At 45.1% G+C, this 22939-nt stretch overlaps 2 protein-coding genes across 5 annotated transcripts; one reads left to right on the top strand and one right to left on the bottom strand.

The window, feature by feature from the left end:
* The first annotated feature begins 1955 nt into the window (after positions 1-1955).
* LOC127602104 (uncharacterized) lies at positions 1956-12016 on the top strand. Its single transcript, XM_052067956.1, has 9 exons — positions 1956-2141; positions 2227-2380; positions 3096-3249; positions 3313-3431; positions 4324-4738; positions 4821-4981; positions 10054-10123; positions 10200-10371; positions 10997-12016. The coding sequence occupies exons 1-9, from the start codon at positions 1968-1970 to the stop codon at positions 11432-11434; spliced, it is 1857 nt and encodes a 618-aa protein (XP_051923916.1). The 5' UTR covers positions 1956-1967; the 3' UTR covers positions 11435-12016.
* Positions 12017-12152: 136 nt separating this feature from the next.
* ptgs1 (prostaglandin-endoperoxide synthase 1) lies at positions 12153-19775 on the bottom strand. 4 transcript variants are annotated; one of them, XM_052068858.1, is made up of 11 exons: positions 19681-19775; positions 19473-19538; positions 17682-17798; positions 17008-17148; positions 16714-16857; positions 16445-16626; positions 16022-16105; positions 15455-15701; positions 14228-14514; positions 14002-14149; positions 12153-13079 (listed from the first exon to the last, which is right to left on the bottom strand). In XM_052068858.1, exons 1-11 carry the CDS (start codon positions 19685-19687, stop codon positions 12730-12732), a joined length of 1773 nt encoding a protein of 590 aa, XP_051924818.1. In that variant the 5' UTR covers positions 19688-19775; the 3' UTR covers positions 12153-12729. The 4 variants fall into 4 exon arrangements, with proteins under 4 accessions (XP_051924818.1, XP_051924819.1, XP_051924821.1 ...); XM_052068859.1 differs by having other exon boundaries at positions 12153-13076; positions 19681-19757; XM_052068861.1 differs by lacking the exon at positions 17682-17798 and having other exon boundaries at positions 19681-19724.
* Between the last annotated feature and the right edge of the window lie 3164 nt (positions 19776-22939).

The following is a 22939-nucleotide window of genomic DNA, read 5'->3' as shown; positions in this document are numbered from 1 at the left end:
GCCGTTGTTTGCGTGAAACACATTGAGTCGCCTCGGGTATAAAAGGTGCTATATCAATAACGGCCTTGAACGGCCACTCGTATGTGTGTGCGTGCGTGTGTTTGGCAGCTGTTTATTGGCGCCCTCTCGACTGACTGAGTGCATCGAGGGGACAGAGAGTCCGCACACCAGAGGGTCGGACACAGCGGGTCTGTAAAGACCACGCATGCAAAGACTTCAGTATTTGGTATGTATTCACCTGTCACTCTCCATGCATTTTTGTCTACTGTGTGTGTGTCATTACCGTGGTTGATACTGAGCAACGGGGGATGCTGCAGTCAATCCAGAGAGTTAAGTGTTCAAGTGGAGGATTTCCAATTAGCAAGTAGAGATGTTATTGACATGCTAACAGGTGTAAATGAAGCGTTCGGAGCTTTGTGAGTCATACAAACGGACGCCCACGCGCGCTTGGCGTGAAGCTCGCAGCCACCGGGCGAGTTGACTCAAGAGCAACAATGCTCTCTTGTCTTGCGTGAGTCAACCACCGCTGTGGCTGTGGCTGATGTGTGCGCTCGCAAGATGTTGTATTGCCTCATGAGATTCGCTCACGCGGTCACCCACACATTCATCCCATCGTCTGTTCGGCTATCTACTCCATCCACGTATCGGTGGTTCACTCGCTCAACTTGCTCACGCTTTTCACTCACTCGTGGCTCCATCTTACCCGTGCCTTCACCCAACGCATCCGTTTTTCGAGCCTCACACCTCCACCGTAACCCGTTCATCTTCAAATGCGGCGTCCCTCAGCTAGATCAAAACTGTGCCTTCTTCAGTGTCATGCTAATGGCGCGTTACATAAGCCAAAAGCATGCTTGCCGCGTGCTCCATCCCCTTCCACGCGCAGGGCAGGAGCTCCATGAAAGCCTATAGGATCAGACGCCGGCGAAAGAGAAGATTGTTGATGATGCCAGTACAAAGCTCGGCAACCTCGTTTCATGTCATTTCCATTGAGGGCACGGCGCACTCTATAAAGTGGCTTGATTCATTCGCTCGCCAAAGGGGACGAATGGGGAAAGCGGGGAAAGGGGCTTGAGAAAAACAAAAACAACACATTAATAAGTGCGAGTAGTTTGGTAGTTTCTATCAAGACATTTGCGAAAATGTGTTTTGGGGGCGTCATTCCTTCAGCATATGAAAAAAAAAAATTGCAGATCTGGAAAGTGTTAACCGAGCCCTTTGATATGATACACTGTATCAGTGTATCACTGTATCAATGAGGTCTGTCGGTCTATTGACTTTGGACTTTACTCCAGTACCTGCTTTTCAACGTGGACCCAATGGCTGAAGCTAGGTGATGCTTTCTTGATGGCGGAGTTCTGCAGTAGGATGCACGTCTGCCCTCCACAGATGATTCCGGGCCTCTGCTTCGCCATCCTGTTGACCGTGACAGTCTCGTCCAAGGGTAAGTCGACGGTGAACAGCGAAAGCCCAAATAAAATGTGCTTCATTGTTGTTCCCACAAAGCGGAATGTATGCCCCGTGAATGAATCAATGCTAATTTACGTTAGCTGGTTGATGGCGTTTTGCAATGTATCTTAGCACTAATCTAGATGACTTTCAATTGCCAACATGCGCTGCTAACAGCGTTTTTAGCTCAAACCGAACAGAAGGTCTCAGTAATACTGACATTTTAAGATGGCTGCCCTCTGTTAGTCAAGTGGGCGCTCTCTCCCGAGTAAAAAAAACTGCCATAGACATGATATAACAGGCTCCTTTAAACTGCATCCTTACAGCGATGCTAAGCTATTAGCTTCTCCGTAGACATTAGCTTGAAGCTAATGTCCATGCTTTCTATTAGCTTTCATCTGTCAGTTGATAACAGTGCGTGTGTGTGTGTGTTTGTGTTTGAATAAGTTGAATGTTTTTAATAATTCTGACCGTATCACCGATGACAAACGATAGTATTGCCATTTTGTCACGGACGTGACATGGTGCCTGGTGTTTGGTCAGGTTTAGAGGAGGTGTTCTTTGGTCCGCGGAATCAGACGGTCAAAGAAGGCGAGGGCGCCTCCTTTCGCTGCGTGTCCGGCGAAAGCTCGTCACCCGCCGCCATCCTGTGGATCAAAGATGGCAGTGTGGTCACCACAGGGAGGCAAAGCCAGGTGCTGCACCACAAGCAGGAAATCGATATCTACGAGGAAGCCGTCGGAATGAAACTCATTTATGTTTTTCCTCCATCTCATTCAGGGAGAATACGGAGGCGGGCGTCAGAAGAAGACGTCGGGAACGCTTCATCTGGTCAATGTGAGCGTGGAGGACAGTGGCGAGTACGTGTGCCAGACCGTCAACCCTTCGCTCAACATCAGCAGGACCAGCAGGCCAGCCAGGCTCACCGTGCTCGGTACTCAACATACTTTCATGTTTTCCTCCCCGGCGCTGGTTTGGATGTGTGTATTCGGAAGACAAGATGTAGAAAAAAAAATCATCATTTCATGTCAATACTGACTTAAAAGCTGAAGCCGGGCTTAAAACCTGACTTTGAAACCCTATTCCTTGATTATAACCGGGCTGGAAACCCTCATTTGAATCTCTAACCCTCACTTGAATTCTATCTTGTGATCAAAATTTGAAACTCAACCGCATGTCTTGAAATCGAAACTTGAAACCCCAACCACGGGTTGAAACCCTGCTTTCAAATCCTGTCACAGGCTTGAAACTTTATTTTGAAGCCACAACCATGTTTTGAAACCCTAAACCCGACTTGACACCCTACCTTTAAACCATAACCCTTTTTTTGGGCTCTAATTTGAGTCCCTAACTGAGCTTTGAACCCCTCACATGCGACACAAATCGGGCTAGAAATCTTCAGTTGAGCCCCCAAACTGAGGTTTGTAACTCTGATTTGAAACCCTAACCCTTGACACCTTACTCTGAAACATTGACCCTACCTTGAAACCCGAGCCGAGGCTAGAACCCCTGATTTTAAATCCTACTTTGAAACTGTCACCCAAGGTGTGAAACCCTGGTTAGAAAGCCCAACCCTGGCTCGAAACCCTACTTTGAGGCCTTGTACGGAAGAGGAAGGGGTCTTTTATGATCGCAATTTGCTGGTCTAGCTGCCCCTTCGGTGACCGTGCGGCCGCCCGCCTTAACGGTGGCCCTAGGGGGCCGAGCGTCCCTGCACTGCGAGGCGTCGGGCGAGCCCCCGCCGTCCATCAGCTGGCTTAAGAGAGGACACTCAAAGCGGACTGGGGCCAAGATGACCTCGGGGTGAGTCGACACGCCGCGTCGGAAGAACGATGTGGAGCTTTGAATGGCGTTTTTCTCATTCAGAACGAGGAACGCCACGCTCCGCATCGAGTCAGCTCGCAGCTACGACGAAGGCACGTATGTGTGCGACGCCTCCAACGCGCTCGGTCGCAGCCGAGCCACGCTCACCCTCGTTGTCGCGGGTATGGCGCTCGTACTCTGCCTAGCAACAAGTGACACACTCGGCCGGGCGAATTTTAAACCCAGGCAACCTTGGGAGTTTCTTAAAATTTTAAATCAGGTCAACTATTTCTCATTAAAATACAACTTTAGGGCTATATATTTAAATGCGGTATTTATAAAAAACAAGCCAAATACTATTTTATATTCTAAATATTATTATAGGACAGGCGGCCCGGTAGTCCAGTGGTTAGCACGTTGGCTTCACAGTGCAGAGGTACCGGGTTCGATTCCAGCTCCGGCCTCCCTGTGTGGAGTTTGCATGTTCTCCCCGGGTCTGCGTGGGTTTTCTCCGGGTGCTCCGGTTTCCTCCCACATTCCAAAAACATGCGTGGCAGGCTGATTGAACACTCTAAATTGTCCCTAGGTGTGAGTGTGAGCGTGAATGGTTGTTCGTCTCTTTGTGCCCTGTGATTGGCTGGCAACCGATTCAGGGTGTCCCCCGCCTACTGCCCGGAGACAGCTGGGATAGGCTCCAGCACCCCCCGCGACCCTAGTGAGGATCAAGCGGTTCGGAAGATGAATGAATGAATGAATATTATAGGACAATTACTATATGGATCTACGAATTGTAAATATTATACGACATTAATTTTTTGAATTTACGATCCTTTTTTCCCCCCCAATGCATGTTTTACATGATTATTAATACTGTACTAAAAATATGAGGAACTTTTTCCTCATAAAAATTGGAGGGATTCAATTAATTAATTAATTAATTACAATCAATTATTCATTCTCATAAAACTCTTAAAAATGTTCGGAACTTTTTACCACAAAACTCCAACTACATTTTAAATGTAAGTATAACATGATAGGGATATGAAGCCTTACCTCTTTCATGATGACTTTCAGGCTCCTTGCCCCCATCTGTGTCTCCACAACTTTGGTCCACGAGCGTTCCTCCAGTGCAGCCTTTGGTGACTCAGGTGCATTCTCCAATGTTGCCGCCACCGCCGTACCCCAACCTCCCGATGGAGCTTCCTCAGCACCCCGAACCTCAAACGGATGCTCGCCCCACCACGCGGGCATCCACACGTCCGCCTCACACCACCGCTACCAAATCTTCTCCAGTCCGGCTCGAAAACTCTCTCCAAAGGCCTTCCAATCAGGCCCGTACTCCGACGGCGGAACCTGCCGAGGTCCGAGGGCTCGTCGATTCCGGTGGGCAAAACGGTAGCCGGCAGGATCAATCGGTGGCGTCGTCTAAGGAGGGAGACGAGGAGCAGAGGAACACGTCGCAGTCGCCCATGACCAGCAAAGACCCTCGGTAGGTGGACACAGATACCAAAAGGGATCATTTAGGGTGGCAATGCGCTCATTGACCCTTACCTTCTCGCATGTCTTTTCAGCTCCAGGGTGACCCCGCAGTCGCCTTCGTGGCTGCCCGTCCTGGAGAAACACGACGTGCCCATCGTGGTGGGTGTGGGCGTGTCTCTGGCCTTCATCTTCATCACAGTGGCCTTCTACTCTATGGTTCAGAGGAACGAGCCAGCGCCCACCGGACGTGCAGGTCAGCAAGTACAGAAATAAGGATAACTTCAAGGTTGGTTAAGGGAAGTAATTCGATGGGGTGGGTCCAGTTCTGGTCTCTTTTAGTCCCACGAAAAGGTACAGTTAACAGGTTCACTCGGGAAAGTGGCAATGTGTCACCCAGTAGACAAGAAAAGAAGGCCACATTTGAAGGCGATCCAAGGGTAACCATGAAGGATAGTACTTTTGTATTATCCAATAAATGACAAAAGAAGACCACTTTTGAAGGCCATCCTGTTGTGACCAGAAATGATAGTGGTAGTGTCCACTAATACATGCGAAAAGGCCATATTTGAAGACCCTCATTGAAATGTCAAAAGAGGGCTGCATTTGAATGTGTTCCAATGGTGGCCTCGAAGTATCGCAGTGGTGTATCCTGAAAAAAAAGCCGTATTTGAAGGCCGTCAATGAGGAGCAATGACGGAGCCTTTTGGTGTAAAGCAGGGGTCACCAACTCCGGTTTAAGTGGTTGGCGATGAAGGACAGACGTGTGGTAAAGTCTCCACCCAAAAGGTCAAAAGAAGGACGCATTTGAAGGTTTCCAAGGGTGGCCATGAAGTATAGTACTGGGTGCATCTCTTAAAAACAACAACAACAACAACAAAAAACAAGAGCCAAAAAACTCCCATATTAAAATGACTTCTGCAGATTGCTATGAAAGGCACGAGGTCTTGGAGAATACATCTAATAAAGAATTGTTCAGGAATGTCAAAAGAAGGTTGCATTTGGAGGCATTTCAATGGTAGCCAGGATGCATTTTGCCACACACTTCAGCAGGTAGCTCTGGAAGGTAGTAGCGCTTTAAAGTCTCCTGAAAAGTGGCAAAAGCAAGCAGCATTTGAGGACCTTTACAAGGTGGTCATGAAGGATAGCAGTACTATCCTTAAAAATAAATTTAACAAGATGTTTGTATTTGAAGTATTGCAGTGGATGGCTATTGGGGAGAGTATCGTTGTGAAGTATCCGACAAGAACGTCAAAAGAAGGATGCATTTGAAGACATTTCAAATTTGCCCATGAATAGTACCAATGTTTCCTTGAAAAATACATTTGAAAAGAAGGCTGTACTATAAGACCAATGAACAGCGGGCGTGTGTTCAGTCTACTCCACGAAAAACCAGAAAAACCAGAAAATGCCTCGTCTTGCAAGCTCCAGATTCCCGGCCTTCTCATTCAGGGCTGGTCGTTGTGAAGCAACATGCGTGCGTTGCAGTCTTACACAATGAAGATCGGCCTTTTGGCGCTTTGTAGCTTCATCGTCTTCCTGCGTGTTCAAAGCACGCTTATCGATCCTGAGACCTACTGCAAAAGCTGCCGACTGGCAGCCAAAGAGATCGAGACAAAGTTGCAAGCGACTCGTCCTCGAAAACGCCGGGCGGCTCTCGACAAACTCATGCTTGACAACGAGGTGTGCAACATGCTGCCTCCCGGCGAGGGTTCCAAGCTAATCTCTGCCTGCCTAAAACTCTTTGAATCCCACTACGAGGACTTCTACCTAGCTTTGTTGAGTCAAGGACCGCATTTGTTGGAGAGCATCCTTTGCTACCAGAAGTCGACAGCATGTGTGGGGGTGAAAGAAGAGGACGAGGAGGAAGAATCTTCTTGGGATACCAAAAGCAAATTTGTGGATGAGCACACAGAGGCTTCTCACAGGGACGAGGAAGAGGTTCACATTGCTCAGCATTCGCAGACTGCACCAAAAGATGAGTTCTGATAAATTGAGAAGCACCGTTGAACCACTGATCATCCGTACATTAAATGTTTTATGACTACTTAATTGATTAGATGACTCATTATTATATTTTTGGTAATGATTTTGGTGGAGGAATATGTGCATATGTACCGGTAAATAAAGGAAAAAGGTGAGCAGGCCATTTGTTGCGACACTGAAGAATTGTAGCAGTCGATCCTTAAACAACAAAAGAATGTTGCATTTGAAGGCGTTCCAAATGTGGCCATTTATGAAAGCAGAAGCTTGAAGTAGTCGTAGCAGTGTATTATTTTTAAAATAAGTGATACCCCCCCCCAAAAAAACACCCTTGTATTTAAAGGACCATTAAGAACAGTCAGAGTAAAAATTATTGTAATCCGATTTATATTGTTGTTCGATAGGTGGCGATGAAGGGATGCAAAAGCACAAAAAAGGCTGCATTTGAAGGCATTCTAAGGGTAGCCAGTTAGGATGGTAGTGGGGTAGCATTGACAAAATAAATCTCAAAGGAAGTCAAATTTGAAAGCCTTTAGTTGGATGGCTATGAAGACCAGTAATGGAGCAAAGTATCCTGCCAAAAAGAGGGCTGAATCTGAAGGCCTTTCAATGGTGAGTATGCAGTATTTTGGTGAAGTATCAAAGGAAACAACAATAGAAACCATATATGAAGGTATGGCTATGAAGAATACTGGCATGGATTCCTCCCCAAAAAGAGCAAAGAAGGCCACATTTGAAGGCATTTCAAGGTTGACTATGAAGTACACTAGTGAAGTAGTAAAAGAAAAAACAAAAGAGGCCATATATGAAGACCTTCCAAGGATAGCCGTGAAAAATACTGGCATTGAAACCCCCCCAAAAAGAGAAAAGAAAGCCACATTTGATGGCCTTCCAACGATGGCGGTGGTGTACCCTTAAGAAAACAAGTGAAAACAAAAACAAAACTTCCTATTCTACGGCTCGTGATGGGTGGCTATGAAGGATAGTACTGGTGTGAAGTATCCTGCAAAAAATGTCAAAAGAAGGCTGCATTTGAAGGCATCCATTGGGTGACTATGAAGTAGCTGTGTATTATTTAAAAGAGAAAGTGACATAAGAAGGCCACATTTGAAGGCCTTCCAAGGGTGGCCTATATAATGTGTCCTTGGGAGGCGGCACGGTGGGGTCAAATGTTTAGCACGTCTGCCTCACAGTGCAGCGGTCTGGGGTTTGATTCCGGCTCAGGCCTTCTTGTGTGTGGTTTGCAGGTTGTCCAAAAAACGCACAGTAGTTTGATTCTAAATTGACATTAATCGACAAAATGTCGACACACAATCGACATTCTAAATTGTCCCTCGGTGTGATTGTGAGTGTGAGTTGTTGTTTTGTCTGCGTGTAGCCCTGCAATTGGCTGGCAACCAGTTCAGGGTGTACTACTGTCTGAAGTCACCTGGGATAGGCTCAAGCACGCACGTGACCCTCGTGAGGATAGAGCGGATCGGAAAATGGATGGATGGACGTGTACTTTGAATGGGAAAAGTCTGCAAGGGTTAACATCTACGGAGCAGTATGCAAGGAACGGTTGCGAGACAACCAGAAAAACCAGAAAAATCTGTTGTCATGTCAGTTGCGGCTTCCCCGCATTCACATTCAGAGCTGCCAGGTTGTCAGCCAGCATGGTTGTTTTGCAGTCTCGTAACGCGGCCGCGCTCCTTTTGGCGCTGTGCAGCTGCCTAGTCTTCCTGCACGTACAGGCCGAAGACATCGACCCCGTGATCTACTGCCACAGTTGCGTCCTGGTGGCCAAGGAGTTCCAGAAAGTGATGGAAGAGCCCTCGGCCCGACGACGCCGGCTCGCTATCGACGAGCTCATCATCGACATGGACGTGTGTAAAAAACTGCAAGGCAACAAGACTTTCCCAAAAGCCCAGCTGGAGGCCGCTTGTGAGAATCTCTTTGAGTCCCACTACGATGACTTCTACGCCGCTTTCATATCAGGCGAAAGGGACAGAATGGACGCCCTTCTTTGCCACCAGATGTCCAAGGCGTGTGTGGGGTTGAGAGAACCGGACAAAGGAAAGGAGCCTTTGCGGAATGTTGCATGGAAGCCTAGGCCAAAGAGAACTACGACTTTGGGCAAGGGCAAAAATGAAAAGAAAAAGACAAAGCTGAAGAAAGATGAATTGTGACAACAGGAGAATTTTTGTTGAACCACTGATCAGCATGACATTAAATTTTGTTGCTACAACTTCATTCATGGCAGCACTCATTCTTTTGCATTCTGGACATGAAGGAAAGGAGCGGTGTATCCTAAACGTTGAAAAAATGATGTCTTGTAAATTTGACAGCACAGAGAAGCGTTGTTCCAAATCCGAATGATTGAAAAAAAATAAATCACAATGTGTACAAACTGAGGCTTCGCAATTATAAGAAAGAAATATTGTCTGCACTCAGATGCTATGGGTGTGTCCACTGACACTACGTCCGGATCAAATGTCAACTGTCAATCAAATATCTGTAAAACGATCTGAACAAATGGAAGCTAACTTTGGCAATATATAAAGGACGACAATAAAATACAAGTCGAGCACTTTAAAACCTTCGCTGGCTGCAATATATCCCACCGAGTTGCTGTAGGGCTCCTCAACGCTGCAACAACAAGGCGCTCTAAAGCGGCCAAGTCAGCCCAAAACCCCTCAGGGTACTTCCACTTTTTTCTCATGGTGCCGTGCACGCATTCACGGAAAACATCGAGGCGCTCTAAAGCTGCTAGAAATAGATACAGAGCTCTGGTCCACACGCTAGCTGCCAAGTCAGACTTTCCCCTCCCTTTCAATTCATTTCATTTTACTTCCTGGTGCTTTGTACTCTCATTTTTGGTGAATGCTGGTTTCTTTCTCATTGGCCTTCAAGTGCAGCCTGCCAAGGACAGGTGATTGGACAACAACTGTACACACTTTTCCTGTTTAGTTAAGGACAAAATGCTTCTTGTTCTTCACTGCTACACACGAAAGGCGCTATTGACCTTTGAAGCTAACACCGCCACTACAGTTTCTTATATGCCACTTTTGGAATGCCTTCAATTCAGTCCTATTTATGGGAATGGCACACCCCGTACTATCCTAATTGACCACCCAGGGAAGGCTTTCAAATGCAGCCTTAATTTTCTAATCTACTGAACGACTCATAGGTAATATTTTTCCCAGTCACACATGGTAGGCCTTCTGGTGCGGCGTTCTTTTCTCTCGACTACTATCCTTCTAAAGACAAGTAGGCAGCATCTGAAGGCTTACCTGTAGCACCTATGAGTTTCTTCAAATGCAGCAGTTCAAGGACATAGCACACGTTTCCTGTTCTCTTCGACAGCCAAGAGGAACCTCGGCGTCCCCATGCGTCACGCTGAGCGCCACCACGCAGGGCCACCGTACGAAAACCGGTGTGTAGAAAAACATTGATTCCCAAAGTCCCCAAACGTATGTGTGCTCACCTGGCATTCCGTATGGCGTATGCAGGGCCTTCGAAGACGACGAGTGCTTGGTCGTGACGGAACACAACACCAACACATCAGACACCGGCGCTAGACCTCCAGGCCTGAGTCTGGTCACGGTCCAGACGGAGCCCACGTGTGAGGACCCCCGCTCATTAACGGTGGAGACCTACCCCGAGCCCGTCGTGGACACCAAGGTACAACATAAGTGGCAAAAGTACTTACACTTTATAGTTCAGGAGAACCAGGGGTGGTGTGGCCATCGGGGATTTCGGTGAAATATGTTAATTTTCCCGAACAGCCAGTGTATTTCCGGGCCGGTCCTTGGCACTGTCCATCACTTGACTCATGTTGACCTAAGAAATTTGACTCTTACACAAACAACACAGCAACTGGAGTTAAGATACTAGCCAAATAACACAAACACTTTATTTGACTCAACTTTTTTTTTAAACTTTGTTGAAGTGAGTTGAGGGGCTTCACTTAGATAAACCGTGTACTTTGCTACCATCTAAATGTTTTTTATTGAGCCTTTGAATCATTACATTTTTTTGCACTCATTCTGCTAATTAATAGCATTGCATCTTTGAGTGTACAGGTCTTGGCCACTAGAGAGCAGTATAGTACCTGCAGTACATACATGACACACAATCCAGATTTGGCTTCCCTCGCCAAAAAATCGACTTGACACAGATCTTATTGGCAGACTCTTAGCATTTTATGCAAAAGGAGTGCTTGCAAAATGTTCCTTCCCGCCAATGGTTGTAACCCACCTGTCCCCGAGGGCAAGCATACCCACTAAGAGTTTTGCCCACGTCCTAGATTGACTACAGTGAGGAGGAGGAGATGAAGGATGAAGAGAAGGGCCGCGGTCCTCCCAGCACTCCCAATACTCCCAGTTTGCAGTTGACAGAAGAGGAGTGGCCTAGCATAACGGCAGATAACCGAAGCCTGTGCCAGGACACCCTGCCTCCCCCGTCCTCCTTCCCTTCGCCTTCCCGCCCCGACACCGACCTACGGTCCTCACTCACCCTGCGGGGGACAGAGTCTCTGGTTGCCCCCGTCCACCACAGCCTCAGCGTGTCTCACGGTGGCGCCCCCCTGATGATCTCGCACCACGTCTCGGTGGGGCACGCCACCGTGGCGGTGGACGTTCATTTTTATCCGGTGGTCGCCGCCGCGATGGGTACGAGCGTTGCCACGTCTACGTTGGATAACAAGCAGGAGAACGACAAGGCCAGACTCCATCAGAGCAAATGAATTCAATAATAGAGTCAATCGGGATACTTAAAGCAGGGCTTCTCAAACTTTTTGTGACATTTTTCCAAGGACGCCATCGTAATCTTAATCAAAAACAAATGTGTTGCTCCATTCATGGCTGAACCAACAGTCTAAAAACAGTCAGATCAAAAAAAAATCGCCCAATTCTGGTTCAAAAAAACTTTTCAATTTCTTACGAAACATCCAATCAAATTACTCTGATAATATTAAAAAATATATTTTAAAGAGCATTTTATGGCATCACTAAAGTATACAGAAAATGAGATTTTTTTTGGTCAGTATATGTAAATAAAAGTCTTAGCATCTGATTTATAATGCCTTTGTTGCATTTTCCGTAACATCCCATTTCATCATCTTTGTTGTAATTACTGTGTATTGTTTTACATTAGATGATAATATTGATTTCTCTGAGTTAGTAATTGATGTCAATGAAGATTGAAATGTGCCGTGTGTATTTACTCTTTAGCAACTCAGCCAAGGATTTTTTTTTGTTATTACAAATGTTATGCCAGTAGCATTATGGTTTGTTGAATTTTAGTGTGACATACAAAATTGACTGTTATCTTTTTTAAAAGACCAAAGGGGGCGACAAGGGGCTACAACCATGCTTGTGTCACATGTGCCGTTCATTAAAATAAGACAGCAGTCTTGTTTTGTCAGTGAGTGTACAGGATATTTGGAGACAGGACGTGCAATATTCTTCTGCTTTGCATTTATTCCAAGAACCATGATATTTGGACAAAACAAAAATAAAGATTAAAACAACTTGGACCTGGATTTTTTTGTGGGTCTACCTTTGACAGACATGCCTAATACATTTCAAGTTGCTCAGAGAAACTCTGGTAGTCATGGTGGCACTCTTGAGCCATATTTTGAGGGATCTTAACAAGAACAAACCAAAATGGCTGTCGTCCTGTGTCTTTGGGTTCTTGACACTTGAGACATTTTTGGTTTTGTCATAGTTAGACAGGCTGACTAATTTCATGTTGCTGAGTTGCTGAGTGAAACCAGTTTTGCCAATATTCCTGGGAGTCTGCTGGGCCAAATTTGGGGGAATCACTTTGGACAGAAATAACTGACTCCCTGTATCTTTTCAGAAATGGGTTCCTGAGAATTTTTTTTGTGGGCCTACTCATGACAGACTTGCATATTCAATTTCATGTTGCAAACTGAAATGCTTTTGTGGGGTGAATTCAAATAAAAAACTGCCAGGGAAGCGCTACCAAGCCAGTTTTTGGGGCTCTTTTATGGATCATGTCTCCTACTTAGATGAGTTAAAGCTCCTCAGCTTTCTTGATCTTGGTCTCCTTCTGATGGAGAGGAACTTGGAAGCTGACGTAAGGACACCACTTGGTGTTGAGGCACACCAATTTCTCCAGGGTGGAGGTTTTGACCAAATCGAAGCCCACCTCCCCCCCGAAGGTGCTCGGCTTCCAGTACTCGGGTGAGCACAAAGGGTTGCCCAGCAAGCCCTTCAGCGAGAAGGGGGCGCCCATTTCTACCATGCTTTCTCCAAAGATGGAACCGGGGCGCGGCTTTTCCAGAAGGATACCCGGATAGAATTCCAAGGCGTCGATGTGGCCGTAGTACTCCAGCAAACCGGCTGCCATGTCCTCATCATCTACTTTGGAAAAATATTATTTATAGTCGAATGCAGTTCACACTCACATTAACCTTGTGTAGCATGTAGCATGTGTCATTTGTTAGCCATTTGTATTCCCTGTTTAACCAGCTGCTAAGTAATGTAAAATAGGCCACAGACACACTGCTTTTCTGGCTGCAACAAGAAAGTTCAATGATATTATCGAAAGGTAACATTATTTAGATTAGTTTAGCATCAAGTAGCATGATGGTTTTCACGTTTTGAACAACATCTGTGAGCATTGGCTAGTCTTTCCTACTTGTCGTTTGGTAAATGACAACAGATAGCTTAGCTTAGCATAAAAACAAGCAACAGCTACCTGATCGAATCGTAAATACAACCAGCTCACATGACTCTTTTGCCTTGTCGTAAATATCAACAATAGCTGTGAATAACCGGCTATTAACAGTTAGCTTAGCTTAACACAAAGATTACAAACAGTATGACTCTTCCTTGATTTTGTACAGTAGATTACATCTTCAGCCGAGTAAACCCAACAGCAGACAGCTAGCAAAGCTTAACTTAAATACTTAGAAACACCTATCTTAGTTTAGCATCAAGACAAGAAGTAGCTTGAATAAAGCTTCCACTGATTGCGTAATAAATGACACCATCATCATCTATGCGCATTTGGCTTGGAACGGTTAACTTATCTTGGCATAAAGAATAGAAATAGCAACTATGAATCCACCTACTTGTAGTACAATGAGCTACAACAATGTCTGTGAATATTAGGTTGTTCACAGTTAGGTTAGCATAAAAACTATAAACAGCTAGCATGAGTCTTTGTACTTTTCAGTTCGGATGTGACGAAAATATCTGGAAATTGTCAGCACAGTAGAGATACGAACAACATCTGGCATGCACCGACTTGTAAAATCCTCCATTTTCTTCTTGCGTGTACCTGTAAATTCTCTGAATGAGGCGTAGGGTCTCAAGTTGAACTTCTTCCTATATTCGTTGAAGGGCTGCATACGAGTTTCTCTGGATTGTCGGATAACCATTTCGGACACTTCGAGCACCACTTCATGAGAGTTTCGACCTCCGCACACCTGAGGAAAAAAAACAGCAGGACATGTTATGAAAGCTAAACGGTGTCAGCAAGCATTCCTCTCTTCGTCTTCTTCTACCTGTCCGGCCGGTTGCCGTGAAAATGCATCCACCAGCTTTTCTACGCCGTAGTGCAAAAGTAGCGAGGTGTTGAAGGAGAAACGCGAGTGCGGAATGTCATCGCCATCTACATGGAAGCTGTCCGGCATCAAAGGGTGCCAGTGGTACAGGTGGCAGAACTCGAGGGCGATACGATTGCTGTACTGGAAGCGCTGGCCAAAAAGCAGTGAGGGATCAAACTTGAATTTGAACAGGTAGCCACTCAGGTGCTGCACGTACTCTTCCATGATAATCTTGATGATCTCACCTGCAGAGGTCAAGAAAATAAAACACACAGAGCAGATGTTCGGGTTCCGGTTGCAGGCTCCACCCATCCTGTGTGGAGTTTGCCCGTGTATAGGTGGTTTTTTTCTGGGTACTCCGGTTTCTTCCCACATTCCATAAACATGCATTGTATGTTAACTGAACACTCTAAATTGTCCCTAGATGTGAATATGAGCGTGAATGGTTGTTGTGTACCGTGTGATTGGCTGACAACCAGTTCAGGGTGTTCCCCGCCTATTGCCTGAGGACAGCTAGGATAGGCTCCAGCATGCCCGCTACCCTCGTGAGGATAAGCGGCCCGAATAACAGATGGATGGATGGATGTTAGGGTGTCGGGTCTCTGACTTTCCCTCGAATGACAAAGTTTCTCACCCTACTCCAAAGGATGACCTTGGATGGTACATGAAGAAAATTCTTCACTTTTATCCAGAATTACGTCCTTTTGGTGCCAAGCCACAATTGTCCGTAGACCCTGTATGAGTATCGCACCCCCAGAGAATCCCAAAAATGGCCATGACCAAATGTCTTTCCAAACCACCGCTTAAGGCAATCGCCAATGGCTCAAGCGAGGACGTTACTGAGACGGAAACCCACATTTCGCCTCCTGGATCTAAGGCTCCACTAACAGCCGGACTTGAGGGAACAGGCTGAAGAATGCGATCCCCCTACCCCCACACACTGTAGTTAGAACTCAACTTCCAGGACCTCGTCTTGAAAAGAACACAATCCATCCATTTCCTGTATCGTTAATCTTGTTCAGGGTCATGGGAACTGGCTGACTATACCCTGGACTGGTCGCCAGTCAATCACAGGGCACGTGGAAAGACAGACGCCCATTCACACTCACATTCACCCCATCTTCACCGAGCAGGAAGTGGTTCTCAGTGAAGGCCTTTCGAGTTCCAGTAAGCGTCACACGTTACCGATGACAATGAGCCTGGCGGTCTGGAAGAGCCGCTCGTCATCCCAGCTGGGATGCTCCGACTTGAGGACGTCACACACTCGGTTGTGCTCCCTCAACCACAAGGTGGCGTACAAGGTCAGGCCTGGCAGCATTCCGAACAGCTCATGACCGACAGCCAGTCTCTGCTCGGAGGGCAAGCCCGCCGGGTACACCATGTGAACGGGTGCCTGGGATACCGTCGGGGGATACACCTCACCATTCACGAGCTGGGGACATGCCAAGTACAGTAAAAGACCACAACTTTTGTGAAACCTTCATATTGATCGACCATATAAGATACCCAAAAGAGATTTGCTCATATGGGAGCTAAAATTGTGTTTGCGGTTGGCCACAAACACAGAGTAACCTGACCCGGATACTGGTAGGGATCCAAAGTTATTGGATTTGTCTCCTTGAATTTAAGTCAAAACATGACACGTATTCCCAAATTGTGTTCCGGAAATGTACCAAATCAAACGTTGATTTTAAGCTGTAAAAGTTTCGAAACTCCTGGTCTACCTTGTCCCGCAAAATGTTTGTTGTTCACCTGATATTTCATCTTTCCGTCCTTATGAAGACGAAGTTGCAACTGCCGTGTGAGCGTATTGCCGTAGATGTTGCTTGCGTCGACCTGCAAAATAAAACACATAAGCCAACAAAAAACAAAAAAAATTGCAACCTTCCTCCGGAATTGAAGGCAAAATGACCTGGTTGAAGTCGATCTAGTTGCCTTTGATTCAAAGTTTGGATGCGACCAGAACCTGAGTGACAATCTACACAGATGATAAATTTCCTTTCCGAAAAAAAAGTCTAATTGAAGGCTTGAACTTGAAGTCAAAATGCCTTCAAAGTAGACAACCATGACCTGAATGTTCTACTCTGATGACAATTTTCCTGTCCATGAAAGATGAATTTAGGACAGCCAGACCTCATTGAATCCTGGCCTCTGGTTAAATATCAGACAACTCACCCCATGTCCAAGAGCTTTGGTGAAACCTCCGCGTACATTATGGTCAGTGTGGAAGAACTGGTGGGTAAAATGTTGAGCCATGAAGGCAAACATCACATTGGTGCCCCCTGGATCCGCCCGGAATTTCCGCCTTCGGAAAAAACGCTCGGCCAACGTTTTGGGATCGGGCAAATCAGGCTTGCCTGTGGCCGATTTAAAAAATTAATTTAAAAAAATGATCTCAACGTTTTGGGTTATCCTGGCGCCGTCCGAGGATTTAAAAGTCTTACCTTTGGTTCCCATGGGGAGAGGACAGTCGTGTGGGATCGGAGGTAGGATTCGGGTGTAGTAGGAGGTGTTGTGGTAGGACTCCCAGCTGAGGTAGCCATACTTGGTGTTGTAGGTCGGGGGGCTGGGAATGAGCTCACTGCGCACTTTGGGGTGATCAAGCACATCCATAGACAGAAACACATCCAAAAAGGAAACCAATCCAGAACTTTTAAGCTCATGGAGTCCATTCCTTAACCTTAAGAAGTAGTGTCAAGTTCTCACAAGTGCTAAAGATGGCTGGTTTTGCGGCTCACCAGTCAGTGTTAGTCTCATGAAGGTGTCCTGCAAGAACGAGTTGTTGACCACGTCCCAGAACCACCAGAAATGTGTCAGGAAGTAGTGGACCAGCTCCGGGCTGGGCTTGAGCACAAGTCGAGCCCAGGTCCAGAACTCCGCTAGGCGGCAAGAAGAAAACCAAGACAAATTCTCCACAAGTGTCTTTTTTTCCAGTTCAGTAAATGTGATCATGTGCGGCGTCGATCCAACCCGATCTTCTGTTGGCCACTCTATCACCTAACCCTGATGCGGCGGCTTATCTGGAGCTGGCTCAGACCTCCGTTTTTGGCTCGAGGCAAAACAATCGTCAGATCATAACGTGAAAAATCGGCTCTCGCTCCACATCGCTTTCTCCTTCCGGGATCTCCTTGCCTGCCCCTTTCCTTTCATATCCTGACCTAAATTTCTCGTTTGAGCTTAGCTAGCGACCTCCCCGTCTGCAGATGTGTTCAAGAAACTCCAATCGGCTTCCTGCCTCTCCCTTCTCGACCAACCCATCAGCTCCTTTGCTAGCGTTTTTCGCTTCTTCCAGTGGCCCAAGGCCTCGCCTTCCCTTCTGTAGCCTCCCGCTAGCTGGTCATCCACCCACTTGTCTCTTCCTTGAGCGATTCCGCGGTAACTGAAGCCATTTGAAGAGGGCGGTTGGACTTACGATGGGTGCAGTTTTTCCCGTAGAAACCGGTGCGGGTGCAGTCGCACTCGTAGCTCTCGGCGGCCAATCGTACGCAAACTCCTGAGTTGTGACAAGGGTAGTAGCAGCAAGGGTTGACTGCAAAGAAGAAAGTCGAGTTGGCCAGATACGGAGACGTACTGCGATCGTATCTGCCGGGGGGGGGGGGGGATGGCCAAAAGGGCTTTGACTGGATGGAAGATTCTCCACGTGCATCTGGCATTTCATTTTTAGGACCATTCAAATGTTTTCTTCAACAGGCGGGAGTTGCACCCCTTAGGCGGATTCGCACGTTGTTCCTTCCCACAAATAATGGATGTAACGCGCAATGCAAGCGCGGGAAGTTCGTGTGCAGTCGAAACTTTCCGATCCTATCGATAATGAGCTTCCTGTTTTTTAAATTTTCCATGGTGGTGGTTTGAGCCAGATAATGACACGCTGCGGCTTTACGGCTTCCTTATGGGGGTGAACGAAACGGGCTATAGATAAACATGCGCGCCATATTACGCAACGCTCCCTGCAAGGAGCAGGGAAGTGACTGGGCCATTGAGACATGGCATAAATCCACTTTATCGTGTTATTTTTCACTTTAAATATGCTTGAATACAGTTGATTACATTTTATATGCATCTTTTCAACCCCGCCTACACACACACATATGCATATATTCCATAAATACAAGCCTTGTATGAAGCTGTTTTTCGTTGTTCATTCATTCATTCATCCTCCTAACCGCTTGATCCTCACTAGGGTTGCGGGTGGTGCTGGAGCCTATCCCAGCTGTCTCCGGGCAGTAGGCGGGGGACACCCTGAATCGGTTGCCAGCCAATCGCAGGGCACACAGAAACGAACAACCACTCACACTCACACCTAGGGACAATTTGGAGTGTTCAATCAGCCTGCCATGCACATTTTTGGAATGTGGGAGGAAACCGGAGCACCCGGAGAAAACCCACGCAGGCCCGGGGAGAACATGCAAACTCCAGACAGGGAGGCCGGAGCTGGAATCGAACCCGGTACCTCTGCACTGTGAAGCCGACGTGCTAACCACTGGGCTACCGGGCCGCCAAAAAAATTTGGTTAATTTTTGCAATTAGTTGATTTAATCTTTACAGAAGACCAAAAGGGTAATAGATACTGTATAGTATAAATACGACAATGAAAGGTACAGCATGTAGAATTTAGTATCAGCTAGCTTAAAGTGCGTGCATTTTGAAGTCCCCGCACTACGGTGCCTCGGAGAGACCACACGTTGCAAACCTCTTCAGCAGAGGTACGAGAAAAATTGTACGACTTCTATTATTTGCTCAAGTGATGCAATAAGCGTGGTGGCAGTTGACATGTTAAGTTTGTCTCCGTCGGGTATCTGCAGAAAAATGTCCGGGAAACATGGCAGACGCAATAATAATAATGGTAAAAATAAAAGTACAAAAAATAGGCAATTAAATATAAAGAGGATTGGACCCGTTTTAAAAAATCGAGGCTTAAAAATAATTTCAACAAAATTGTACTATTAGTCAAATCACTAAATAAAATTAAAAAAGGACAAATACATTTATTTCAACATGAATTACGAAAAAAAAATTGAAAATAGGTGTTGGGTAAAAATAATTTTAAAACATAAAATCAACTCATCATAAACCAATTAAAAACAAGAACCAAGTTAGAAACAAAAATAAAATTCAATCAAATACTAAAACAAACGGCAGAGTGTCATGCAAAAAATAAATATATATATATTTGGAATGGTTGTAATTTGTTCAAAGTTCTTACCGGCAGAGTTTGCGCTTTCCAGCAGCACCAAGATGATGAACAGCCATGTGGACAGCTTGCTGAACTCTAAGTACCGGTAGGTTGACATTTTTTAGTATTGAGCAAAAGCATCAACATGCTTCTAATTGTCTATGTGTGAGGGCGTGTATATGTGTGTGTGTGTGTCTCGGTGTGTGTGCATGTGTGTATAAATATATATAAGCCATACCTTTCATTGTTTTGAAAACAAATGTCGGAATGTTCAACCCACACTGCTGTCGCTTCAGACTATAAATAAATAAATAAATATAGTTAGGATGTCTAATTGGTTCATTGTTGGAATGGATGTGGGTGGGGAGAAGACACTATCTACTTCCTGCATGACCCATGCCATTAAAAAAATAAATAAATAATTGTCAAGTGGGGCGGCCCGGTAGTCCAGTGGTTAGCACGTCGGCTTCACAGTGCAGAGGTACCGGGTTCGATTCCAGCTCCAGCCTCCCTGTGTGGAGTTTGCATGTTCTCCCCGGGCCTGCGTGGGTTTTCTCCGGGTGCTCCGGTTTCCTCCCACATTCCAAAAACATACGTGGCAGGCTGATTGAACACTCTAAATTGTCCCTAGGTGTGAGTGCGAATGGTTGTTTCTGTGTGCCCTGCGATTGGCTGGCAACCGATTCAGGGTGTCCCCCGCCTACTGCCCGGAGACGGCTGGGATGGGCTCCAGCACCCCCCGCGACCCTAGTGAGGATCAAGCGGCTCGGAAGATGAATGAATGAATGAATTGTCAAGTGGTCTGTTGCTACCTATCTTCATTCACATTAGCTCTTGAAGGCCCCCTGCTGCACAGTGACCCTTGTTGCAGTTTTGAGATGAACGCTTGTGACGTCGCTTCCCTCCAAATTCCGACCGTGCATGGATGTTTCACAAAACTCATCCGAATACTCTGTACACTCTACACTGCAACTGAACTGAACAACTGAATCTCAGCTATTTGTCGATGGACAACTGTGTGACTGACGATATACGGACTTTCTCCGAGTCGACGAATGAATGAATGAATGGGTACTACCTGACTGAAAAATTAACAGCTAACTCAAGATGAATAACCTCCAAAACAATACTGCTCACAATCTCTCTGGGAAGGGCGGCCCGGTAGTCCAGTGGTTAGCACGTCGGCTTCACAGTGCAGAGGTACCGGGTTCGATTCCAGCTCCGGCCTCCCTGTCTGGAGTTTGCATGTTCTCCCCGGGCCTGCGTGGGTTTTCTCCGGGTGCTCCGGTTTCCTCCCACATTCCAAAAACATGCGTGGCAGGCTGATTGAACACTCTAAATTGTCCCTAGGTGTGAGTGTGAGTGCGAATGGTTGTTCGTTTCTGTGTGCCCTGCGATTGGCTGGCAACCGATTCAGGGTGTCCCCCGCCTACTGCCCGAAGACAGCTGGGATAGGCTCCAGCACCCCCCGTGACCCTAGTGAGGATCAAGCGGCTCGGAAGATGAATGAATGAATGAATGAATCTCTCTGGGAATAAAATCTACGTCTCTCCCTCATGCATGCACTTTCTGGTTCCAACTGCATGTCTTCCCTTGTCCAACCAAGTCCTCTGCTGCTCGTCTCACAACTTTGATTGAAATACTTCTTTCCCCCCACCCCCCAATTTTTTTTGAAGGGAGAACCCCCCTTCACCTCTTTAGCTACTTGAACCGTTGACATGGCATAAGTTGTGTATGAATGCATCTATAATGACACACACACACACAAAAAGTGTGACAATCAGGCTCTTTTCATACTCCACTATTGTCTCCCGTCAAAGGCCCAATCTGCATTTGCAGTCTCTTCACTTTTTCCACGTTTAAGTGCACGTTCAATGATGAGAGGAGCTATTCACGGGGTTTCGCACCCCCCCCCCCCACACACACTTGATTGGCACATGAAATTGACACTCTCTTTTCAATCCATCACTAATTGCACTCGTATTTTCTCTTTTAATCGATCAGATTTTTGGGGTCTAATTGCGTCAAATTGTATTCTGCTGGATTTAAATGCACTAACGACAGTGTTGTGTGTTTTTTTTTTTTTTTTTTTACAGTTATCAGTATCAGGAGGAGTCGGAAATATAATGTGCAAAGTTAGCTGCGCAATCCGTGCGTTACTTGGAAGTGGAAAGCCTCCGAGACACAAAACATGGTGAGTCGCTTTGCTTTTGACAGATTTGCGTGCATGATATTTCACACCCATGATAGAATTCAGCTTTTGAACTGAAAGAAATCCTTTTAAAGCTAAAAAAAAAAAAAAATACAAATAAAATTGTGTACTATGCCAAGTTCGTTTTAAAGTCTAAAAAAATGTCCATTGAAGAACATGCTGAAAAGTATGTGAATAGCGAAAACCAAGATGAATAATACAGCCTTATATACCAACAATGAAAGTCAATGGATGTTTAAAAGAGAAAATGTGCACATTCTCCCAGCAATTAAAAAAAAAAAAAACAAATCAAGCTCAACATGAATGCAAAATGAAAAATGTCGATCTCGTTATGGAAGAATTTTAAATCCCCAAATCACGATTGCAAAAAGCTGAATATTTTGTTAGAAATAATTGCAGAATGAAGCTTAAATTAATCCATGAATACTTGTGAGAAATCATTTAAAAGCCTAAAGTCAAACGCTAAAGCAAAAAATATGCACAATCCTATAATCACATTTATTTGAGTTACATTTGTTTAAAATGTGTGGGGTATAAAATTGCTATATTTCAAGCAAATGATATGGATCTTGGAAAGTTATGCAAAATATAAAGCAATATTTTATGGGGGGGGGGTTATGGGACAAAAATGTCTTTGATTTTATAGATACAAATCTAATAACATTTTTGGGCAAGTAAATGGAATATATTTTTCATAATTTATTTTGTAGTCAGAAATATACTCAGTAATTGATGATGTATTTAAATGTCATGTTTTTATGAAATATATTTTATATTTAGGTATTTTACATGCTAGACATAATATAATTGATTCACCGTTTCTATATTCTTTTTCTACATTGTAATTGATTGTATTTTTTAATCTATATATACACATTTTGAAGAGATGTTTATAAAAATACATTCATTCTATTTTTGTAGAGATTTGTAAAAATGCAAACCTAATATACATACATAAATTACACATTTTAGGAAATACTCAATACATTTCATATAAAAGAAATAAATATTAGATGTTATCCATTATAGATATATTTTATAAATACTCAATTGAGTTCCTGAAATAATCGCTTGTATTTGACATTTTCTACACGTTATAAAATACATTAAACAAACAAAATTTTAGACTCAAAATAAACTACAGATCTTAAAAAAGGAATGTATTATATTAATAACATATTATAAATGAATGGATTATATGAATAATGTATATTACAATACTATATTTGCATATTTTTATCAAATGCAATTCATATTTTGAGAAAATCAGCGAGAATCAATCAAT

The sequence above is a fragment of the Hippocampus zosterae genome, chromosome 6 (assembly GCF_025434085.1).
Source record: "Hippocampus zosterae strain Florida chromosome 6, ASM2543408v3, whole genome shotgun sequence".
Lineage (NCBI taxonomy): Eukaryota > Metazoa > Chordata > Actinopteri > Syngnathiformes > Syngnathidae > Hippocampus > Hippocampus zosterae.
Note: the sequence above shows the minus strand (reverse complement) of the source record. Positions and strands in the feature narration are given on the sequence as shown.